The 18,155-nt window shown below is 39.5% G+C and overlaps 3 protein-coding genes across 8 annotated transcripts in view; 2 read left to right on the forward strand and 1 right to left on the reverse strand.

Annotated features, from left to right (window-relative positions):
- Positions 1-6,248, reverse strand: part of LOC134745371 (tyrosine-protein kinase Src64B) — a 100,799-nt gene extending 94,551 nt beyond the window's left edge. For 2 of the 4 annotated variants that reach the window (XR_010128159.1, XM_063679402.1), the window contains exon 1: positions 6,059-6,246. The gene's annotated coding sequence lies outside the window, so the exon portion shown is untranslated. Of the gene's footprint in view, positions 1-6,058 lie in introns of all 4 variants that reach the window. The other 2 variants (XM_063679406.1, XM_063679405.1) reach the window with 2 other exon arrangements.
- Positions 1-18,155, forward strand: part of LOC134745383 (adenosine 3'-phospho 5'-phosphosulfate transporter 2) — a 423,869-nt gene that overhangs the window by 99,460 nt on the left and 306,254 nt on the right. The gene's annotated exons all lie outside the window — the stretch shown is intronic.
- LOC134745355 (tonsoku-like protein) overlaps positions 6,708-18,155 on the forward strand; it is a 431,809-nt gene continuing 420,361 nt past the window's right edge. For both annotated transcript variants that reach the window (XR_010128158.1, XM_063679380.1), the window contains exons 1-13: positions 6,708-6,849; positions 6,942-7,199; positions 7,318-7,480; positions 8,361-8,637; positions 9,637-9,790; positions 10,321-10,525; positions 11,400-11,589; positions 12,233-12,461; positions 12,823-12,938; positions 13,434-13,620; positions 14,145-15,579; positions 16,244-16,419; positions 16,881-17,589. Coding sequence is in view for 1 of the 2 variants with exons in the window: in XM_063679380.1 (XP_063535450.1) it covers positions 6,834-6,849; positions 6,942-7,199; positions 7,318-7,480; positions 8,361-8,637; positions 9,637-9,790; positions 10,321-10,525; positions 11,400-11,589; positions 12,233-12,461; positions 12,823-12,938; positions 13,434-13,620; positions 14,145-15,579; positions 16,244-16,419; positions 16,881-17,589 (4,115 nt within the window). In the remaining variant the exon portion in view is untranslated. The remainder of the gene's footprint in view (positions 6,850-6,941; positions 7,200-7,317; positions 7,481-8,360; positions 8,638-9,636; positions 9,791-10,320; positions 10,526-11,399; positions 11,590-12,232; positions 12,462-12,822; positions 12,939-13,433; positions 13,621-14,144; positions 15,580-16,243; positions 16,420-16,880; positions 17,590-18,155) is intronic.

An 18,155-nucleotide genomic window follows, 5' to 3' on the forward strand; every position in this document is an offset into this window, starting at 1 on the left:
CCAAAATACGGGTTATACGGGTACCACGGATGTTGCGCCACATAATCTCGTATGTCAAGGTGTTTCGGCTGAAAGCGCCCTGGCAGACTTATATATTCCTGAAGAGAAGGTTCATATCTACCGACTGGAATTGGTTTCATGCTGGTATCAGATGGGTTAATTTAGGGGTCCTGATGGTCACCTTTGAGAGCGTATGCCAAGCACTTCCGGCAGGAATCATACTGGCAGATTTCGCTTTTCTGTATCTACCAGTAAATTTCTAACTGATGCCATAGCTTTTATTGCAGTATCAGATGGGTTAAATGACCCCCCCTTTTTCGCACCGGAAGTGGCTATTTTTTTTGTACTTTCGGCTAGTTCCGCCGTGGCAGACTATCAAATTCGGACTTAGCATCAGTTTTATGGGAAACCATTGTGCATCTCATCGCGGTATCACGTTGGTTCGAAACTTTACTGCCGGCTCTCCAACCATAATGCACTGATTTTAGATTACAGTATTGGCTAAACTAGGTCGGCGTAATACGGGGTTGTGTAAGATTACCCCTATAACTCGCCCATAAATTCGGCATTAAAAATGTTACGTCGTTCCTCGTGAACATCGGAGAATAAAAAGCGAACATGTTACTTGGTGTTAGTGTATTTATGATTTAATTTAGTTTAGTATCAAAGCTTTTATGCTAAATGGAAATTTATTACGTCATTATAAGCTATTACTTGGTTTTGAAGTATAGGAAATTAAAATAGGTACTGAACTTTCATAATTTAACTTTCTTCTATAATTTATATCATGATATTGGTAAAGTTTGGGTGATATTTGGTGATAGGTATCTTTTATTCAATTAAACTTTTGATTAAATATACATTTTGGGAGTTTTTTTTTTCATAACAGACGTGCAGTGCAGACGAAGAACTTGGAAGTCTTGGAACTTGATATAATTTTTTTAAAGATAACCTATTGAATGTAGCTATATTATGTACTAGCGACCCGCCCCGGCTTCGCACGGGTAACACAAAACCTTTACAAATTATACACTAAAACCTTCCTCAAGAATTACTCTATTGATAGGTGAAAACCGCATCAAAATCAGTTGCGTAGTTTTAAAGATCTAAGCATAGATAGGGACAGACAGTCAGCGGAAAGCGACTTTCTTTTATACTATGTAGTGATTTTATGGCACGCGCGCTGTAGTTAAATAAAACTCAACGGTTCTTACATAATAATCACAGTCGGATTATTTTATTTCCTTAATTTGATTGTTTGAAAACTTTTTTAACTCATTTTTTTAAATATATGTATATAGATCGCCTTTTGCAAATAAGCCTCCCGTCAACGCAGCGGCCAGTTAGACATAATGCGAATATTAAGCAAATCAACAACGAACGGAATCGGTGACTCATTACGCTTTAATTGGAACCGGAATCAGAGTACCGTTTCGAGTTGGGACGCGTGTTCTCCGAACGTAACATTTAGACGATGCGCCTGCACACCTTTATGGCGTCCAAGACATAGATAAAATACAAATCACTTTGTGACAGATACTGCACTTGAAAAGGATAAATAATCGGAATAGCGTTATCAGACGGTCATGGAGCTGTCAGCTGGTGATGATGGAAATTATCTTATCTATAACCGTTTGATAACAAGAAATTACTATCTGAATAGTAATTTCTTATATAATAATATCTATGTCACTCTCGGCGCGAGGTTATTGGCATCGTATTTTGCAAGGATTGCTGTTAGTGGTTAGTAAATTGCTTTTGACTCAGAGCAATGGCAAAATTCAACTAGTAGAATAATGAGAAAAAAACAGATGTACAACTTTGGCTTACTGTGGACTAAACTTTGTTTGCAACTTTCCAATGGCAAACATAAATAAATGAAAGTCGAAACATATAAACCACAATGTTGCATTGACGGTTTTGGCTTTCAGACGTGGTTTTGGAAAATATTGTCCACTTATATAAGCAAAACTACAGAGCTCAAACACAAAAGTCCAGAGTACATATAGTACAGCCACCGGATCGGTTGCCGTGTATGCACAGAATAGGGCGCCGAAAATCTAGGGTGGTCTGACACAATAGATAAGGTGATAGGTAGGTGGTACCTACGATAGGGATACGGTACTAGCATAAGAAGATTAGTTTAGAAAACACTGACAAGATCTGTCTAAATTGATTGTCTCCAGGCACATCTAAAACTAAGAGTTGAAACTCTAGGTCCATGGGGTCCCAGTCACACAAGTTGTTTGCAGAAATCGCGAAGCGTCTGGTTGACGTAACTGGTGACCGAAGAGCTGGCGGCTTCCTCGCACAACGTATCAGCATTGCGATACAGCGAGGAAATGCCACCAGCATCCTTGGTACAATGCCTCAAGGGCCTATTTTAGAATTTTTAGATTTAAGCTAGTTACTAATTTCGTTTAGTAGTACCACTGTATATATCTTGTATGTAAATAAATTATTATAAGAATGGGAAAAAAACTAAGAACGTCTTATGGCCGTTTCCTGGAAGTATTCTTAATTGGATGGTTTCGCAACCAAACCTAACGGCCGAGCGACACGCGCATCTCACCAGTTACAATTTACGACAATGTATACTGGACACGTATCACCTTGTCATTTTTTTGCGTTGATTATGTTCAATATGCCGTGGCATATCACGACTTACTGCGACAAAGTACTAAAGCATACGTCATTACGTGGGACTCTTCTATTTTAATTGACGAATCAGCAGTTTTGTGTAATTGAACTGAGGAATATCTGGGGTAAAATGCTCGATGCTTTCTTGTCCCAGTTTTGCCGGTTCGCCGGCCAATTTCGTCCGGGGAATGCGAATCGAACAAATCACACGTGAAGTTGCCTTTAAGCCGTCGCTTCCTAACGGATATATTTTTAGAGAAGCCGATATTATATTTCTGAAATGCGATTCGGACAGGTATCGCGTTCGGTTGAATTTTCAAACGCTTCCGCGGTTATTTCGGTTGCGAGGTTAGATAATAGAATTGAAATACATTTTAGGTTTACGTTGCACTTGCAGCAAGTGGAATATAAGATCAGTGAAAATAATTCAAGGCTAAAGTAATTGACTGCACGGTATTTGCTTTATTAGGTACGTAGAGAGACTAGCCGTAGCGTAAACAATTTCACAAATAGGTATTTCTGATTCATTGATTTTTCATAACTATAAATACTAATAAAAAGTAGGAAGTATATCTATCTAGATAGGGGACCCAAATATATCTCTTAACTCAGTGTTTTTAGAAAGTTATTATATACCTATGATGATGCTCTCCTGACCGATTTCGGCCACAGCGACTGTGTGCTCTGGAGTAGGCAATTTTTAATTCGCGTTATTAGCGTGTAGCTGATCCGCTCTCTGGTGCGCCCTTAGGTGGCTCACGTACCCTATCTTCTTGCTAAATACTCCAGCGCATTTTGGGCACGTCAGCGCACCACCTACATCATCATCATCATGTCAGCCGATAGACGTCCACTGCTGGACATAGGCCTCCCCCAAGGCTCGCCACTCCGACCGATCCTGTGCCGCTCGCATCCACCGAATTCCCGCGACCTTCACCAGGTCGTCGCTCCACCTCGTTGGAGGCCTACCGGCAGTTCGTCTTCCGGTACCACCTACATAGTTGTAGGGAATCGAGGTTGGCGGCCGAGCCTTAAGCTCATCATAACCATTATACGACTACGGAGTGGTTGAAGATTTGGCAGCAGGCAACTTAAATTATAGGTACCTAGATTTAGTTCCAAAGTAGTACAACACACACTGTATTACAAATCCACTGTGCAACTATTTCAAACTTGTTAATAGTTTCAACAGTCAAATAATTACGTTACCTATGTTGTGATGAGCATTCGTATCAAAATGTAGTATAATTAACCACGCCTATAAGGGGAAGATTGTAAGGGTGGCGCCTTCCAAGGCGCCGCGTCGTCGCCTTACTGGCCTACCAGTTCACGCATAAGAATCATAAGAATGTATGTCATTGTATATCCAGCATTCATTTCAAATATTAGCAAATATACTATGTATCTAACTAGCTTAACCTTGCTCATGTTTGCCTACCATGTTAAACAGTACGTGGCTTGAAATATCTTATGGTTCTCGAGTAAAATGGCTGTGACATACGGACACACAAAAGCGGAAATGAAGAAACTTTGTCTAAGGAAATATGACGTATTTTTTTTTTAAATTGGGCCAAGCCTAAAAGTGTAATAAACAGTAGTTTAGCCGTTTAGCGTATTTAACGTAAACAATGTGTTGTGTGAAAATCGAGTTTAGGCTCAAAACGCTTTGTACAATTTTACATTAGTAGTAGTTAGCCACGTACAAACAGTACGTGGCTTGAAATATCTTATGGTTTTCGAGTCACTAACTATCCCAAATCCCAAAACGAGCTTAGGACGATTAGGTGTACCTAAGTCTAAATAGCACACATCTACCTACAAACCTACCTATGTCTTACACGATGAAGTGTGTACAAGTGATTACATTAATTTCATGTATTGACGTGAAGCAGCAATATTTCACAGACTTTTGGGAATATTTCCAAATAAGCAAATTTTGCGTGAATCTCTCTCTCTCTCTCTCCTTAGCATTATTATTCCTATCTGATTGTGGGGTCTGCTTTTCTTGTCTTTTCTCTCCACTTCGCACGATCGGACGTGTCGTCTACTGAAACGTCGCAGGCCCTCATGTCTTTTGCTATGGTATCTGCCCATTACATCTTCGGTCTTCCTCTTCCTCTGGACCCAGCAATGTTCAGATCCATAGCAACATTCCCGATGTAATCAGGAGGTCTTCTTTTCACGTGTCCAAACCATCTCAGTCGACTCTCTTGTAGCTTATCGGCGATATCACGTACTCCGAGGCTACCGCGAACGTGCTCGTTGCGTATCTTATCAAGCCTCGTTACTCCGCACATCCACCGAAGCATCTTCATTTCGGCGACTTGGACGGACCGGGCATGGCTCTGCGTCATAGCCCATGTTTCACTCCCATAGGTTAGAACCGGTCGTATTATGCTCTTATATACTAGGCCCTTAAGCTTCACGGGCATCCTCCGATCACAGGTAACGCCAGTCACTTCCCGCCATTTCAGCCAGGTAGCGGCGATCCGGTGCGGTGAAATTTTGCGTGAATATGACAGAAAAATGAAAACGTCGTTTTGTCGGTCTTTTATCGAATATTTAAATCTCTTCTCTTCTCTCGAGCTCCCAGTCAACATACTCTAAGATTCTTGAACCAGGCCTAACCTTGACAGTCGTCGGGATACTTCGGCAGAGTAACTGAGGCGTATCTTAAGACACCTAGGCTGTCTTTGGGAAGCCTCGGCAGTCTTCAGGTTGCTTTGACAGCCGGAGGTGTACCTAAAGATGCCCAGGCAATCTTCGGGAAGCCGTAGCAGTGGTATTATGATTAGGCAGGTACGTCGTAGGTACTTATATATTTTTTATTTTTCAATTGATTCGAGTTTAATGTAATGCTTTGTGAATGAGTAAGTAAATAATATTATGATGGGGCTTACTAAGTAGAAGCCCTATTTCGTGTAGTATAGTGATTTTAGTAGATTACGATTACGGCTTTAAAATTAAATGGAATATGCAGAATGTACAAAACTATTTTGTAATATAGAATTAAATAGCATAAAATATGGCTCAGTAATAAAAATATGTAACTAATGTAACTATTCAACATTTTAAAGCGTGAAACGAGATCTTTGACGGATTAGAAAAATTGGATAATCTAACACATTCTAACTGATTTTAGAAAAACTAAATAAGCGCAATCGAAATTGTAACACTTCATTGTTATTTTAGAATAACACTAAAAATATTTTACTCCCAGAAATGAAAAAGTACGAAAGTAAACAAAGACACTCAAAGGGATAGGCAAATGCTTATAGCCTGCTTAGGTTCAATGGATAGGTAAAAAATTAAAAACTGGAATAGTTTACCGTGACGAGGGTAATGGAATCTACGGAAAACGTGGAATACAAATGTTACATTCAATTTACTTTATCAAAATATTAAAGTACCTACTTACGCGCAAAAACAGAGCCGGCAGGAGGGTTTTCAACTTTAGTTTAAAATGCACGTCGAAGTAACACTGATATTTATGGCTTTAAACTGTCTATTAAAGTTTTTTACGTCTTCAAGGTATATATTTGAAGTCACTTTAATTCAATAAAAAAGCCAATTTTAATGAAAACAATATGAATCAATGAGAGTCAAACAACTCCAACACTCCATCGCGATCATAAACAAAAATGCGAGTAGACCAAAAACAACGTAATTGTTTTTTTCATACTTTTAAGCCGTAATTACACGAGTATTGCAGTAACCGTAAAGTACCGCACCAAGGTCACGGTGCGGTAGTGTGTTAGGCTTACCGACAGTGTTGAACTGTGTTGAAACTTTTAATAATTTGTCTATGGTTGTTAACTTTTTTATAATTATTGTATACATGGCAACCCCGATACTAAAGTACTTGCTAGACGGTCGCCGACAACCCCCTAGGACCGCGTGGTCTTGGTCTGGACCAAGTCTGGACGGACCGTGTAGACAGTTTCCAACAAATTTTCATACAAACATTACCAAGATCAGACCAAGGTCAGACGGTTGTCTGAAGTTGGTCTGAAGGCTTGTGGCACACGCTTAAGATCCGCCCGAATCCGCCCGCCATTTTCCTGATTGACATTTTTTGTGACAGATTCTGATTTGTAAACTTTGTCTTGTATATAGTGCTAAAGTATTGTGTATATTCAATTTATTGATGACAAACATAGTATTTTGATTTAGTATGCTTACCAAAAAAACTAATGATGGCAGAAGAAAGTAAGTATCCATTCAAAAGAATCTCACTTTTCACTTAAACAGCTGAGGTTACTTTTGTCTGTGAACTTCCAAAATGTAAATAAATGTTTCAGAACTGATACGTAAGAAGAAGAAGGCTTTAAATGGCAGCAATAAAAGAGCTTACGCCGAGGCTTGTAATGACTTGGCAACATATTACTACAAGAAAAATAGATATGCAGATGCGTTGGATGAATACAGAACCGAGGCCTCGATTTGCAAGGAATTGGGGCTTCGAATGGAGTGGGGCACATGCAACAGAATGATTGGTGAAATGTACATGCTTCTTGCAGAGTTTGATAAAGCTCTGAAGTATGAGAAGCGACATTTAGGTAAGATTACAATTGTGCAACAAAATGTTTATTGTAAAGCATATTATTGTCTTATTATGTATTTTTGTAAATATTACACCTAAACTGGTCATTAAACTGAGAATGGTGAAATCAACAGCTGTAGCCAAGGAACTCGACAACACAGTGGAGGAGCAGCGAGCCCTGGCTACTCTCGGTAGGATATACCTGTTGCAGGGACAGAGCACGACCGGCAAAGAGGCGGAAGAATCTTTGAAAGCTGCTGAGCGAGCATTTCTTAAAGGTCTTGCATTGTGTGAAAGGTAAGCAGACTAGTGAGAAAATCTAAAATAAGCTTGAATTTTTTTTCTTGCAGTTATGAACCAAATCAAAGTACCTAATTACGGTAATGCCTGCTATTGAAGGTGCTAAACACACACACACATTTGTACCATCAAGTTCATAAACACCTTTATAAGCCAACATTCCAAAAATATTTACACAACCAGTTTCAGTGTCTTAGACATATTTTTATAATATAGGCTTGTAAAGTTTGGAAACTAGACTGTACACAAGCACTAATGTAAGGCAATGTAACAAGATAAATAAATAAAAAAGCCTTTATTTCCAAATTTCCAATTTTACATTAAAAGTTTTTGCGTGTTGTTAGTAATTTTCTTATAGCTAGTAGTTAGTGTTAAGTTTGTGTATTTACTAATTTAATTTAATTTCGACCCCACGATAAATACACTGAACAAATTAACAGGTATTTAAGTCTAATTTTTTTTTTTTAAGAAAAATATAATCCTCAGCGTAACTGAACTCATCAACTGTCAAACATGAATGAACAGACATTGGCAAATTCACCCTGTGCAAAATTGCAGGGAGTAAAAGCCAGATAGGAAAAAAAATACGCGCTTAACCCTTAAATGCATAATGATGTATATATGCATCGTATATTTGATGGTCCGTGGCTCAATATGCAGCTATCCAAAATGACATTTATTACTTTTATACAGCATGACACATCTATTTCAATTTATTAAAAAGTTATACAAAAAATCATGCATTTAAGGGTTAAATCAGAAACTGACCGTTCGCACAAAAGAAACAATGGCTTTTGTTTAACAGATTAGGGTCTTAGGCGTAAAAATCATTTCAGAAAATTCATACTCATCTCAACTTGTTATTTACCTGTTCCAGTTTGAGTGGAAAAATAAATATATTTGAGCTGATGGACATGAGATCTCGACTGCTCCTCAATATTGGAGTGTGCCAGGAATATTTAGGAAATCACGACAAGGCAGTAGACTGTCTCAAGAAAGCCATAAACATATGCGTCAACCAGGATATATATGATGTGTTGCATCAGTGTTACACTACGCTGGCATTGCTTTATTGCAATAAGCTGAATGACTACACTAACTCGTTGAGTTGCCTTAGTAAAGCTGAGGAGATTGCTAAGAGATTGCAAGACAAGGTTGGTATATTTTGTCCTTGTATTAAGTTCTGTACTGACTAATTATTATTATTGTGATAATATTTATTATTATTATTTGTATCTCCTCGGATTTCTCGGGCCTATAAATCCCGGTCTTTTGATAGGCTTGCGTGGGGATATAGATCCAACACGTAGAGGCCCCTTGGAGAGCTTTAATGTCATGTAGAACGCCTGCTGGAACCCGTTCACAGGTGCAACAATAGACACCCATGAACCGGTTGCAACAGGCATTGGGACTATTGTAGAAAAAGTGAACAGTATACCGGTCTATGGATTGAAGTTTGGGTGGACAATGAGACTGGGCTATTGAAAAGAAGTCCGGACACCTGCCATAACAATGCTAACACACGTTATCGAGGCAGGTGGTGACTTGCCGCTGACTAGATGGGCCCCTGAAACTGCCGTCGTGAAGACGACCAGGAGCAACACCGGTGTGAGCGGCTCAGGGGTGTCGAGAGGTGTGCGCCGCTTTCTACCCAGTGGCTGTTACCAGCCACTGTGTTATTATTATTATTATTATTTCATTTTAGACAGGCAGCTGATGCTGGTACGTCTAAATCATAGTTCACTTAGCACAGTTAGCATAGTTTGTCTAGTCTATTTTTAAATTGATTAACACTTGCAGAGTTCACAACTTCTGAGGGTTATTACTAGCTTTTGCCCGCGACTTTGTCTGCGTGGACTTAGTAAGAATAGCGGCTGGATAAATTCTAATAGCAACCATTCAATTTGAGCATATGTTTAATTGTTTACACTAATTATCAGGCATTTTAGTCATTATCTCAATTCCACCCTGCTTTTGACCCTCTTAAGGGATTATTTTCGGGATAAAAACTATCCTATGTCCTCCGAGACTCAAACTATCTCTATGCCAAATTTCAACTAAATCGGTTCAGTGGTTGAAGAGGCAACACACAGACACACAGACATTCGCATTTATAATATTATAAGTATGGATTATGACTATTTGTTTTCTAGGGTCAAAAGCTATGCGAGACTCTGGCATCAAAGGCAGATGTTTTGTGTAAGACAGCAGACTACCAAAGCGCCAAACAAGTGCTTATAAAAGCCTGGAAAATGAAGACTCCTGATGAAGAAGAGAGGGAAAGCATCGAGTCTAAACTTAAAGTTGGTGAGTTGCAATCTAATAGGATTACCGTATTGTAGGAATACAACTCATGTTAACACTAAAGGTAACATTAAACTGTTAAATATTACCCTTTGAATGCCATGTCTATCGTGCGCGGCGCGTCAACGTGAATCTTGTCGGTTAAAGGGTTAAAAAAAAGTAATTTGAGCTGTGGAAAAAATATAAGGAAAACAGAACATGGAAATAAAAGTACCGTATGTATATAAAAATAATATATTAATGATGTTTTTCTTTTCTGTATTTTGACATTTTTTTTTAAATTTGAAACCTGGATTCCGAACTCATGGGTGCTCACCTGTCATTCCCTAAGCCATGGATCTCCAAACTTTTTGACCCGAGGGCAAGTACCAGGCGTCAACTTCATTTTCGCAGGCTTTGTCTCCTTTCGCGGGCCAAATGGTAAGCTCGCAGGGTCGTAGTTTGGAGAACCCTGCATTAAACAATGGCAATGCCATCTGTGTTAAGCTTTGCATGTTTAACCTCATTAAATAACAACTGTTTTCTTCCAACAGTGGCGGCAATGTGCTATACAGACGACCAAAGAGTAGGCATAGACCCAAGCAACCATGCAGAGTTAAAGAAAGTGTACGAGAGCCTGGGCGACGGCGCCTGCTATCTGCAGAACTATGATGATGCTGTCTCCAACTATCTGAAGATGCTTGAGCAAGCTGAGTTGGCGGGGGAAAATGGGAAAGAACTCATACCCATTTACGTCAGGTAAGCATAGCATTTGCTCATATTATTCAACAATGACTAACACTTTGAAGAGTGGACATAGACCCCAACAACCATGCAGAGTTAAAGAAAGTGTGAGAGCCTTGGCGACGGCGCCTGCTATTTGTAGAACTATGATGAGGCCGTCTCCAACTATCTGATGCTGGAGCACGCTGAGTTGTAGGTGAGTGGATCCTGCAACCTGCATTGGGCATAGGCAAATAGTCCAATTCCTCTCGCCTATGAGGTTTTGCTAAAGTTATCAATAAAACTTTTATTGTCACTAAAAATGTTTGTCGCTTTGTAATGCCAAGTAAGGACTTTACATTATGTTTTACAGTACATATGGTGCTACTTTCTCGCACTAGTGCGTCAAATAGCACTTTTCGTGCATATGTCGAAAGTTTAAAGGGCCATATGTACTGTAAAACGTTGTACGATACACGTGCGAATAGGTAATTCGCAACTCGTGTCGATTTAAAACACTCCCTGCGGTCGTGTTTTAATTTATCGCCACTCGTTTCGAATTTCCTCTTTTCCGCACTTGTATCGTAAATAACTATTTATTACTCTACCATATTGTACCACATCAAAACCTGAAGATATATTTAATGAAGACGAAGACTTGTTCACATTCTATGTATCTTTTAACCGAAACCGACATTCACACACAATACGGTTGTTTGCATAGGTACTCAACTACTGATAACTGCCATTCCAAAATTTATGTCTGATTACTGATTAGCCTCAACAGAGTTTAGACACAAGCTCAAATCTGGAGAATGACCAATACATGGAGCAATTAAGTGATGATTGGGTGTTACGGCCGTTTCTATTATCTAAACAGTGTACTAATACAATTTTTTTTCTATTTCAGTTTATATCAAACTTACAAAGACATGGGCTCATATAACGATGCCCTAATGTACCTTGAAAAGGAATTCGAACTCATAAAGGATGAGCCCAAGGAAGCTTTCACCACCCTGTACAACATTGCTGAGACTAGCTACTTGGCTAAGAAACCTTATGACCAGATTGAAAAGGCTTGCCATAATGCTAGAAATGCTGTAAGTCTACTTTTATTTTATTTTTTAGCTTCCGACGCAAAAATGAGTAGGTAGGTACTATCAGCTAATATGTGTGCATTTGAGTCTGACTGTTACATTACTTGCATTGCTTCATATCAACGAAAAGTATAATCCAATTTGGCAAGTCAAGAGTGTTCTGAGCATCGATTCTCTCTGCATTTATATTATATCTTTATTCACCGTGTTTGAACGTGCCGAGTAGCAGACATTCCATCAATGGAGTGTTTGACTACTAGTTAAATCAGTTTCTTTTTTCAAACTGTCAAATCGATTTTGCTACTATGGAATTTATATGAAACACTAGCATGTGACGTCACAATCAAATTACCTACTCTTTATACGGTTTTAAAATAGGAATTGTGTCTTAAAGTAACTGCTGTCTACGTTTCTCTATTAATCTTCTGGTGCTTTATTTCATGCATGGTGTAAAATAATTTATTTTAAATACAAACAAATACCCTATACCCTGTGATGTATTTATGACAATGGCAGGAATGGGGCAACTGACGACGGAAAGCGTGAAAGTGTTAAAAAGACCTATGGATTATACTAGCCACTATTAATATTAGTTTATTACATCGTACAATGTAACAGACCAAAAATCTATATACGTTTCTTTCAGGCGAAAGAATGGAATAAGGGCAAATATGAAATCCGAGCTCTCAAATCTCTCCTTAAATACCAAGAGGAATACTTTGAGTTAGACAAAATGGAAGAAACGCAAGACGAACTTAGGTATCTCGGGTATGAAGACTTTGACAATCTGGAGAATTCTGAGGATGAGAGTTCAGCTGGCGGTGATGAGATGACAACAACCATTGGGCATGATATCCGCTGTGAGGACATTACTGGTGAGTACTAAAAATCTATGTTATGAGAGATGAGTTAGGTTGCCAGAACGTCGATTTGTTCAGAAGGCCAAACAACTATGTAGTTTTCAATATATTCTATACAGATAAATTTACATAAAATTAAATGCATGCTGCATTTTGTGCCTACACGTTTTTACAAAATGGAATTTTACTTTAGCAGATGGAACAATAAAAAACGCCCGAAAATGCGAAGGTTTTTTTTTCGCAAGCGAGAATATTTTTTAATGGGACTGGACCAGATTGTATGTTTGAAAACATAGAGCTAAGGGGACATACTCCAAGATCCATGCGTGGCCGTAATATATATATCTGTAATGATGATGATTATTCGTTTTTACAGATGACGATGAGAACTTCAATGAAGAGATAGCAGGTGGAAGTAAAAGCAGGCCCAGGAGAACTGGAATAGCTTATGTTAATAAAGTGAATGAGAAAGGAGAGTCACTGTTGCAGCGGGTAAATTCAACAACCACCTATTATATACATACTTTTAAGAGTTAGACAAGCAATACATATTTGTAAAACAATTATTGAAAACAACAACATTTATAGTATAAGGACAAAGACGAGAAATCGATTTATGTTTAATTCCCGGGAAAATCATTTATTCAAGATGCCATCATTCGCAGAAAGCAAAAAAGCTTGTAATGAAGATAAACGGGCAAAGCTTAACTCAGACGGCATATCAATCGTAAAAAAACATGTCGTTACATATGTAAAATCCAGAGAAACATAGACCATAGACACACTGATTACAGACTTGTTTGATTCCAAGACACTTTTTAACTCGGTTCACTCATTGTATTTATTAATTATCTGTTCGTGTTGTTTATTATCTGCAAAGATCAATCCGCAATTTTCTTTTTTCAAATTCGTAACTTATTTCTTTCTCGGCCACTGTCACATAATCACGGTGTAAAAATTATAATCATAGCATATCCCGTTCCACAGGCATGCATAGCTGGCAACAAATTTATGTTGCAACGCCTGATCGCGCAGAAGCACCCGGTCAATGTGCGCGACTTCGCCGGATGGACTCCGCTGCACGAAGCGGCCATCAATGGACATTACGAGATCGCACAGATCCTGATAGATCACGGGGCTGTGATTAACGATCGAGGGACTAATGAGAGTAAAGGTAGGAGACTTTATAATATAATTTGTCACGCCCTCGCCAGACGGAGAATGAAGGAAGGAATGAAGGACTGAGGAAGGAATTCAAAACTTGAACTCCATTATCCGACACATGGACATGGTCGAAAAAGCTCTTGAGTAGACAAAAGGTTGCTCTTGAGGAAGCGATTGCACATAAGATCCCTATGAGTCAAATTGTATCTGAAAGGCCCCCGAAATAATAGTGTAAGGAGTTACTGCACTGGTGGTAAAGCACTTTATTTGTTCAGTTTTTATAATTTGCTAAAAAAATGTGTTTGTTACTATTAATTCCCCTGCAGTCGGGCGTTATCATATACCTTGCAGGCGATCCTTGGTTAAGTAGTTTACAGTGACCGCTTAGGCAGGCCGTATGATTGTCTGCCTCCAAGGTAGTTCCCATTTTTTTTCCGCAATCCCAATAAATTCAAAAGAGAATCGATATCGATGGAACTGCGTGTTTACAAAAATAAATTTGTTTGTTTCATTCATCTTAAATATATTTTTCAGGACAAACGCCCTTACACGACGCCGCATGCAACGGCTACATGGACGTGATGCAACTCCTGCTCGACAAGGGCGCCATCCCCTCCATCAAGAACGATCTCGGCCACACCGCGCTCGACTCGCTGCGACAGTGGCGCTCCAATACAGTCCTCAACAGAGAGAAGGAGGAAATGTACAAGAACATCTGCGCCAGGCTCCAGAGCCAAATCAGGGCCGCTCCGGCCGACATATCCCCGACCCCTCCAGGGCACTCTTACTTAAGGAATAGGAAGATAGACAGATCACCTGCGAGCACGTCTGTAGCTAATAGCAGTAACGTAGCAAGATCACCTGGATTCAAAAAGAGAAACGTCATCCAAGATGACTCCGATGACGATATGATTCTATCACCCAGAAGAAATCAACCAGCTTTCCCATCGGATGAGTCATCGAGCGGATCATCAGATGAACGGAGAGCTAAGAAAAAGAAAGATGTCTCAGGAGTTAAAGAATACAGGACGGTCATATCCGCTTTAAGGCATAGAAGGACTTCTGACGGTGACGACTTACCAGAGGTTGATGTGAAGAAAGCATCAAAATCAGCTTTATTAGACCCCAATGAAGTAGATGACGACGAATGGCTTGATGACGATATGGGCGTAAATAAAAGTAAAAAGCGAAAACTCAGTGACCCGTTGTCATCAGTAACTATTGCTAAGAAACCCACCTACGATTCCATTAAAGACAGCATTGAAAATATTAACAGAATTGAACCATTAATAGATATCAATAATAGAAATTCAGCTGAGAAACAAAAAAAACGAATGAGTGATATAATTGCTATTAACGAAAATAGTTCAGACTCCAACGAAAATATATGCCCCGAGTTTAGAAATAGTTGGCCAGTTATAGATAGAGAGCTTAATGAATCTAAGACTAGAGATACTAGAGATAATATGAGGAAACGCTGGAAGCAACAGAGCACTCTGCTTAGAGCTGGTTTCCAAAGAAATAGGCAAGATTTAGATCAATCCAGCAACAGTGGAAGCGACAGTGAACTTACTTCCAGGAACACTAACAGACTGACACCCACTGGGACATTCAGTAGAAAATCCTCAGGAGAGAATTTTAATAATTTCAGTCCGCGCAAGCAAAACGACATATCCGGAAGGTTTTCGAGAAAATCATCAGGTGAAATCAGTAACTACAGCCCAAGAAAAGACTGCTTCAACATGATGAATATGAATCCTAGTGTGATGCAACCTTTAAATGTGATACAGCCAATAAATATAGTACAATCTAATAAGAACGGGAGGACTACGCAGACGCAGATTCTGCCGCCGGCGGCGGTGAAGGTGCAAGTAGACGATAAAGTGTTGTTGATATCACTTAAGTTGGACATGATAAACAAACAGACAATCAGCTGGCTGGTTGATGAAGTGAAGACTAGATATTACAAGTAAGTCTCTCTCTCTCTTTTTAACCCTTTTCTACCCTTCGGGTGTAGGCCTCCTGCATTTTGCGCCATTCTTCACGGTTCTGTGCGACTTGGAGCCACTGCTTTTCCGCAGTCCTCTTGCTGTTGTCGTCCCAACGCATCTGGGGTCTACTTTGAGGACGCTCTTCCCCCCCATGGTCGCCACTTGAGTAGGTGTACTCCACGAGGTCTTTCGTACTATATGAGTTATTACTTACTTGTACTCATATAGAACTCATGTACAAATAAAAATATTTAGGTTTATAGCAGTTAATCAAATGCATCATGTAAGCCCGGGAGCCAAGAACAGATTTCTATAACCAATAGCATCCCTGGTGGTAACTCGTCAAATGTATAAGGGCGATGTGTAATGAACCACCGTGGACTTCAGCTGCCGCTTCGTTGATTGGCTGAGGAACGGCAGTCACCCAAACACGTAAAGCAATAATAATTTACTTATCGTATCGTATCCCTTTAATAAAAATAATTTGATTGGTTCCCTAGTTGTCAAATCATTTATCGTAGGCACGCCAGAGCCTCACAATAGAGGCCTCTGAAGTAATCATCACCCGTCTTAATGTGTGAAGACTATTTGCTGTGTTTAATTTAAACTATATATACGTCATACTCATAACGTCCATTTCAGATTGACCGGCGTCCGTCCAGTATTCAGCCTCATGACATCGGACGGCGCCATCCTGTCGGAAGACGACCCGTTGAGCCTGGTGCTCTCTTCACCCGAACTGAAGACCTGCATCACCAACTGGAAGGCGTCGCCAACTGAGGAGAGATATCTGGAGTGTTGCGAAGCTTTAGGCATATGTATGTATAAAATATCCCTAATAACTTATGATCTGGTTAAGATCGTTAGTTCGGAAGCGCACGACCGTTGTACAGATTCTTATATGATGCTATAATGCCTATGTCCAGCAGCGGATGATTTTAGGCTGATTTGATTACCATAGAGTGCATTTAAATCATGTAAAGGGGGTTATGTTATGGGACTTAATCGGCATTTTTCTTAAATCATCACCCATTGCGCTTTTCTCGCAATATATTATTCTATTAACCGCTCAAGGTCTTCTAGAAAGCCCAAGGTCAAGTCAAATTCACAGTCAAGCCATCAACGATGAACTTAAAATATTTCATCCAGTAATACAAAACAAACAAAACTTGTTGCAATAGTTTGAACTGCCATCAGTCGCTAACGACTATAATCAGTTTTGCTGTATGTATTAAATATAATTTTTGGGTTTTGGAACTTAAATTTGTTTTTATTTCAGCTACGTGTGAGGAAATCCAACAAACCATAGGCCGGAGTCACACAACACACAGGCTTGCACTTGGAGCACGAACATTACCACCATCACAAATCCGACCGTTGTTCCGAGCGCTCACACACCAATCGCACATCACTGCTATCATGATCTCGGACAACAACCTAGGAGACGATGGAGTCAAGTATCTCACTGACTGCATGTGTACTATGAAGCACCTAACACATCTAGACATCAGCAGAAATAATATCACTGCCGAAGGAGCTAGGATATTGACACAAATGTTTGATAAAGCGTCTAGACCAGTCTGCCAGTTACTAGACTTCTTAGATATCAGTGGTAACCCAATAACCGATGAAGGTTTGAAGTATATCTTAAAGTTAACACAACATGTCAGACTGAAGACGCTCAAATTGAACTCTTGTGGGTTAACAGAGAACGCAGCTGGAGTAATAAATGAGTGCAACGCTAATTTCAATGCTTTAGAAGCGGTAGACATAAGTAATAATGATGTGAAACTCCCGACGGTCAGCTGTTTAGTATCATCACTGAATCCTAATATGCTGATGGAACTAGATTTAGACAGTGTGGGAGTGCAAGGCCAAGTGGTCGCGTGCGTGGCTTCGTTCATGGATACCGCCAAGGAATTGAAGATTAGAAGATTCAGTCTGTCAAACTGCAAACTGGTGGATGGACAATTCATGAGAGTGTTTAGGTATGTTTTGCATTTAAAAAGTGTACAGTTGTCGCTTTATAGTGCTAACATGGATGTACCGGACCGTGACTTTGGTCCAGTCAGCTTATCTGTCTCTTGCTTTCACTCATAGCTACGTCCATAATGGACGTACGGTGAACCACATTCCGCTCGATCGAATAGACCTTGAAAAGTACCAAGGTTGCGGTAGGGTACACCCGTCTGTTAGTGCACACACATTTATTTCGTGCTTTTTTTTATTTGTTTTAAAACCTTAGATGCATAATATATACGACGTAATCACGCACATATTCAAATCAGAGGCCTGTGCAATGTCAAAGCTTGTTGTTTGTGAATGCTACTTTAGACCTTGGGGCCCGTTTATCAAAAGCTTGTTGCTTGTAATACAAGCAGAACTCACTTTTTGACAGCTTTTGTTAGAAAGGGACTTCCACTTGTATTACAAGGTACAAGCTTTTGATAAACGGGCCCCTTGTCAATTTTTAATAATAATGAGTTTTAATGATATACAAAAACACATGGTGTCAATATAGAAATAGAAATACTTTATTTGATGTAAAACATAA

Source organism: Cydia strobilella, chromosome 11 (genome assembly GCF_947568885.1).
Source record: "Cydia strobilella chromosome 11, ilCydStro3.1, whole genome shotgun sequence".
NCBI classification, from domain to species: domain Eukaryota; kingdom Metazoa; phylum Arthropoda; class Insecta; order Lepidoptera; family Tortricidae; genus Cydia; species Cydia strobilella.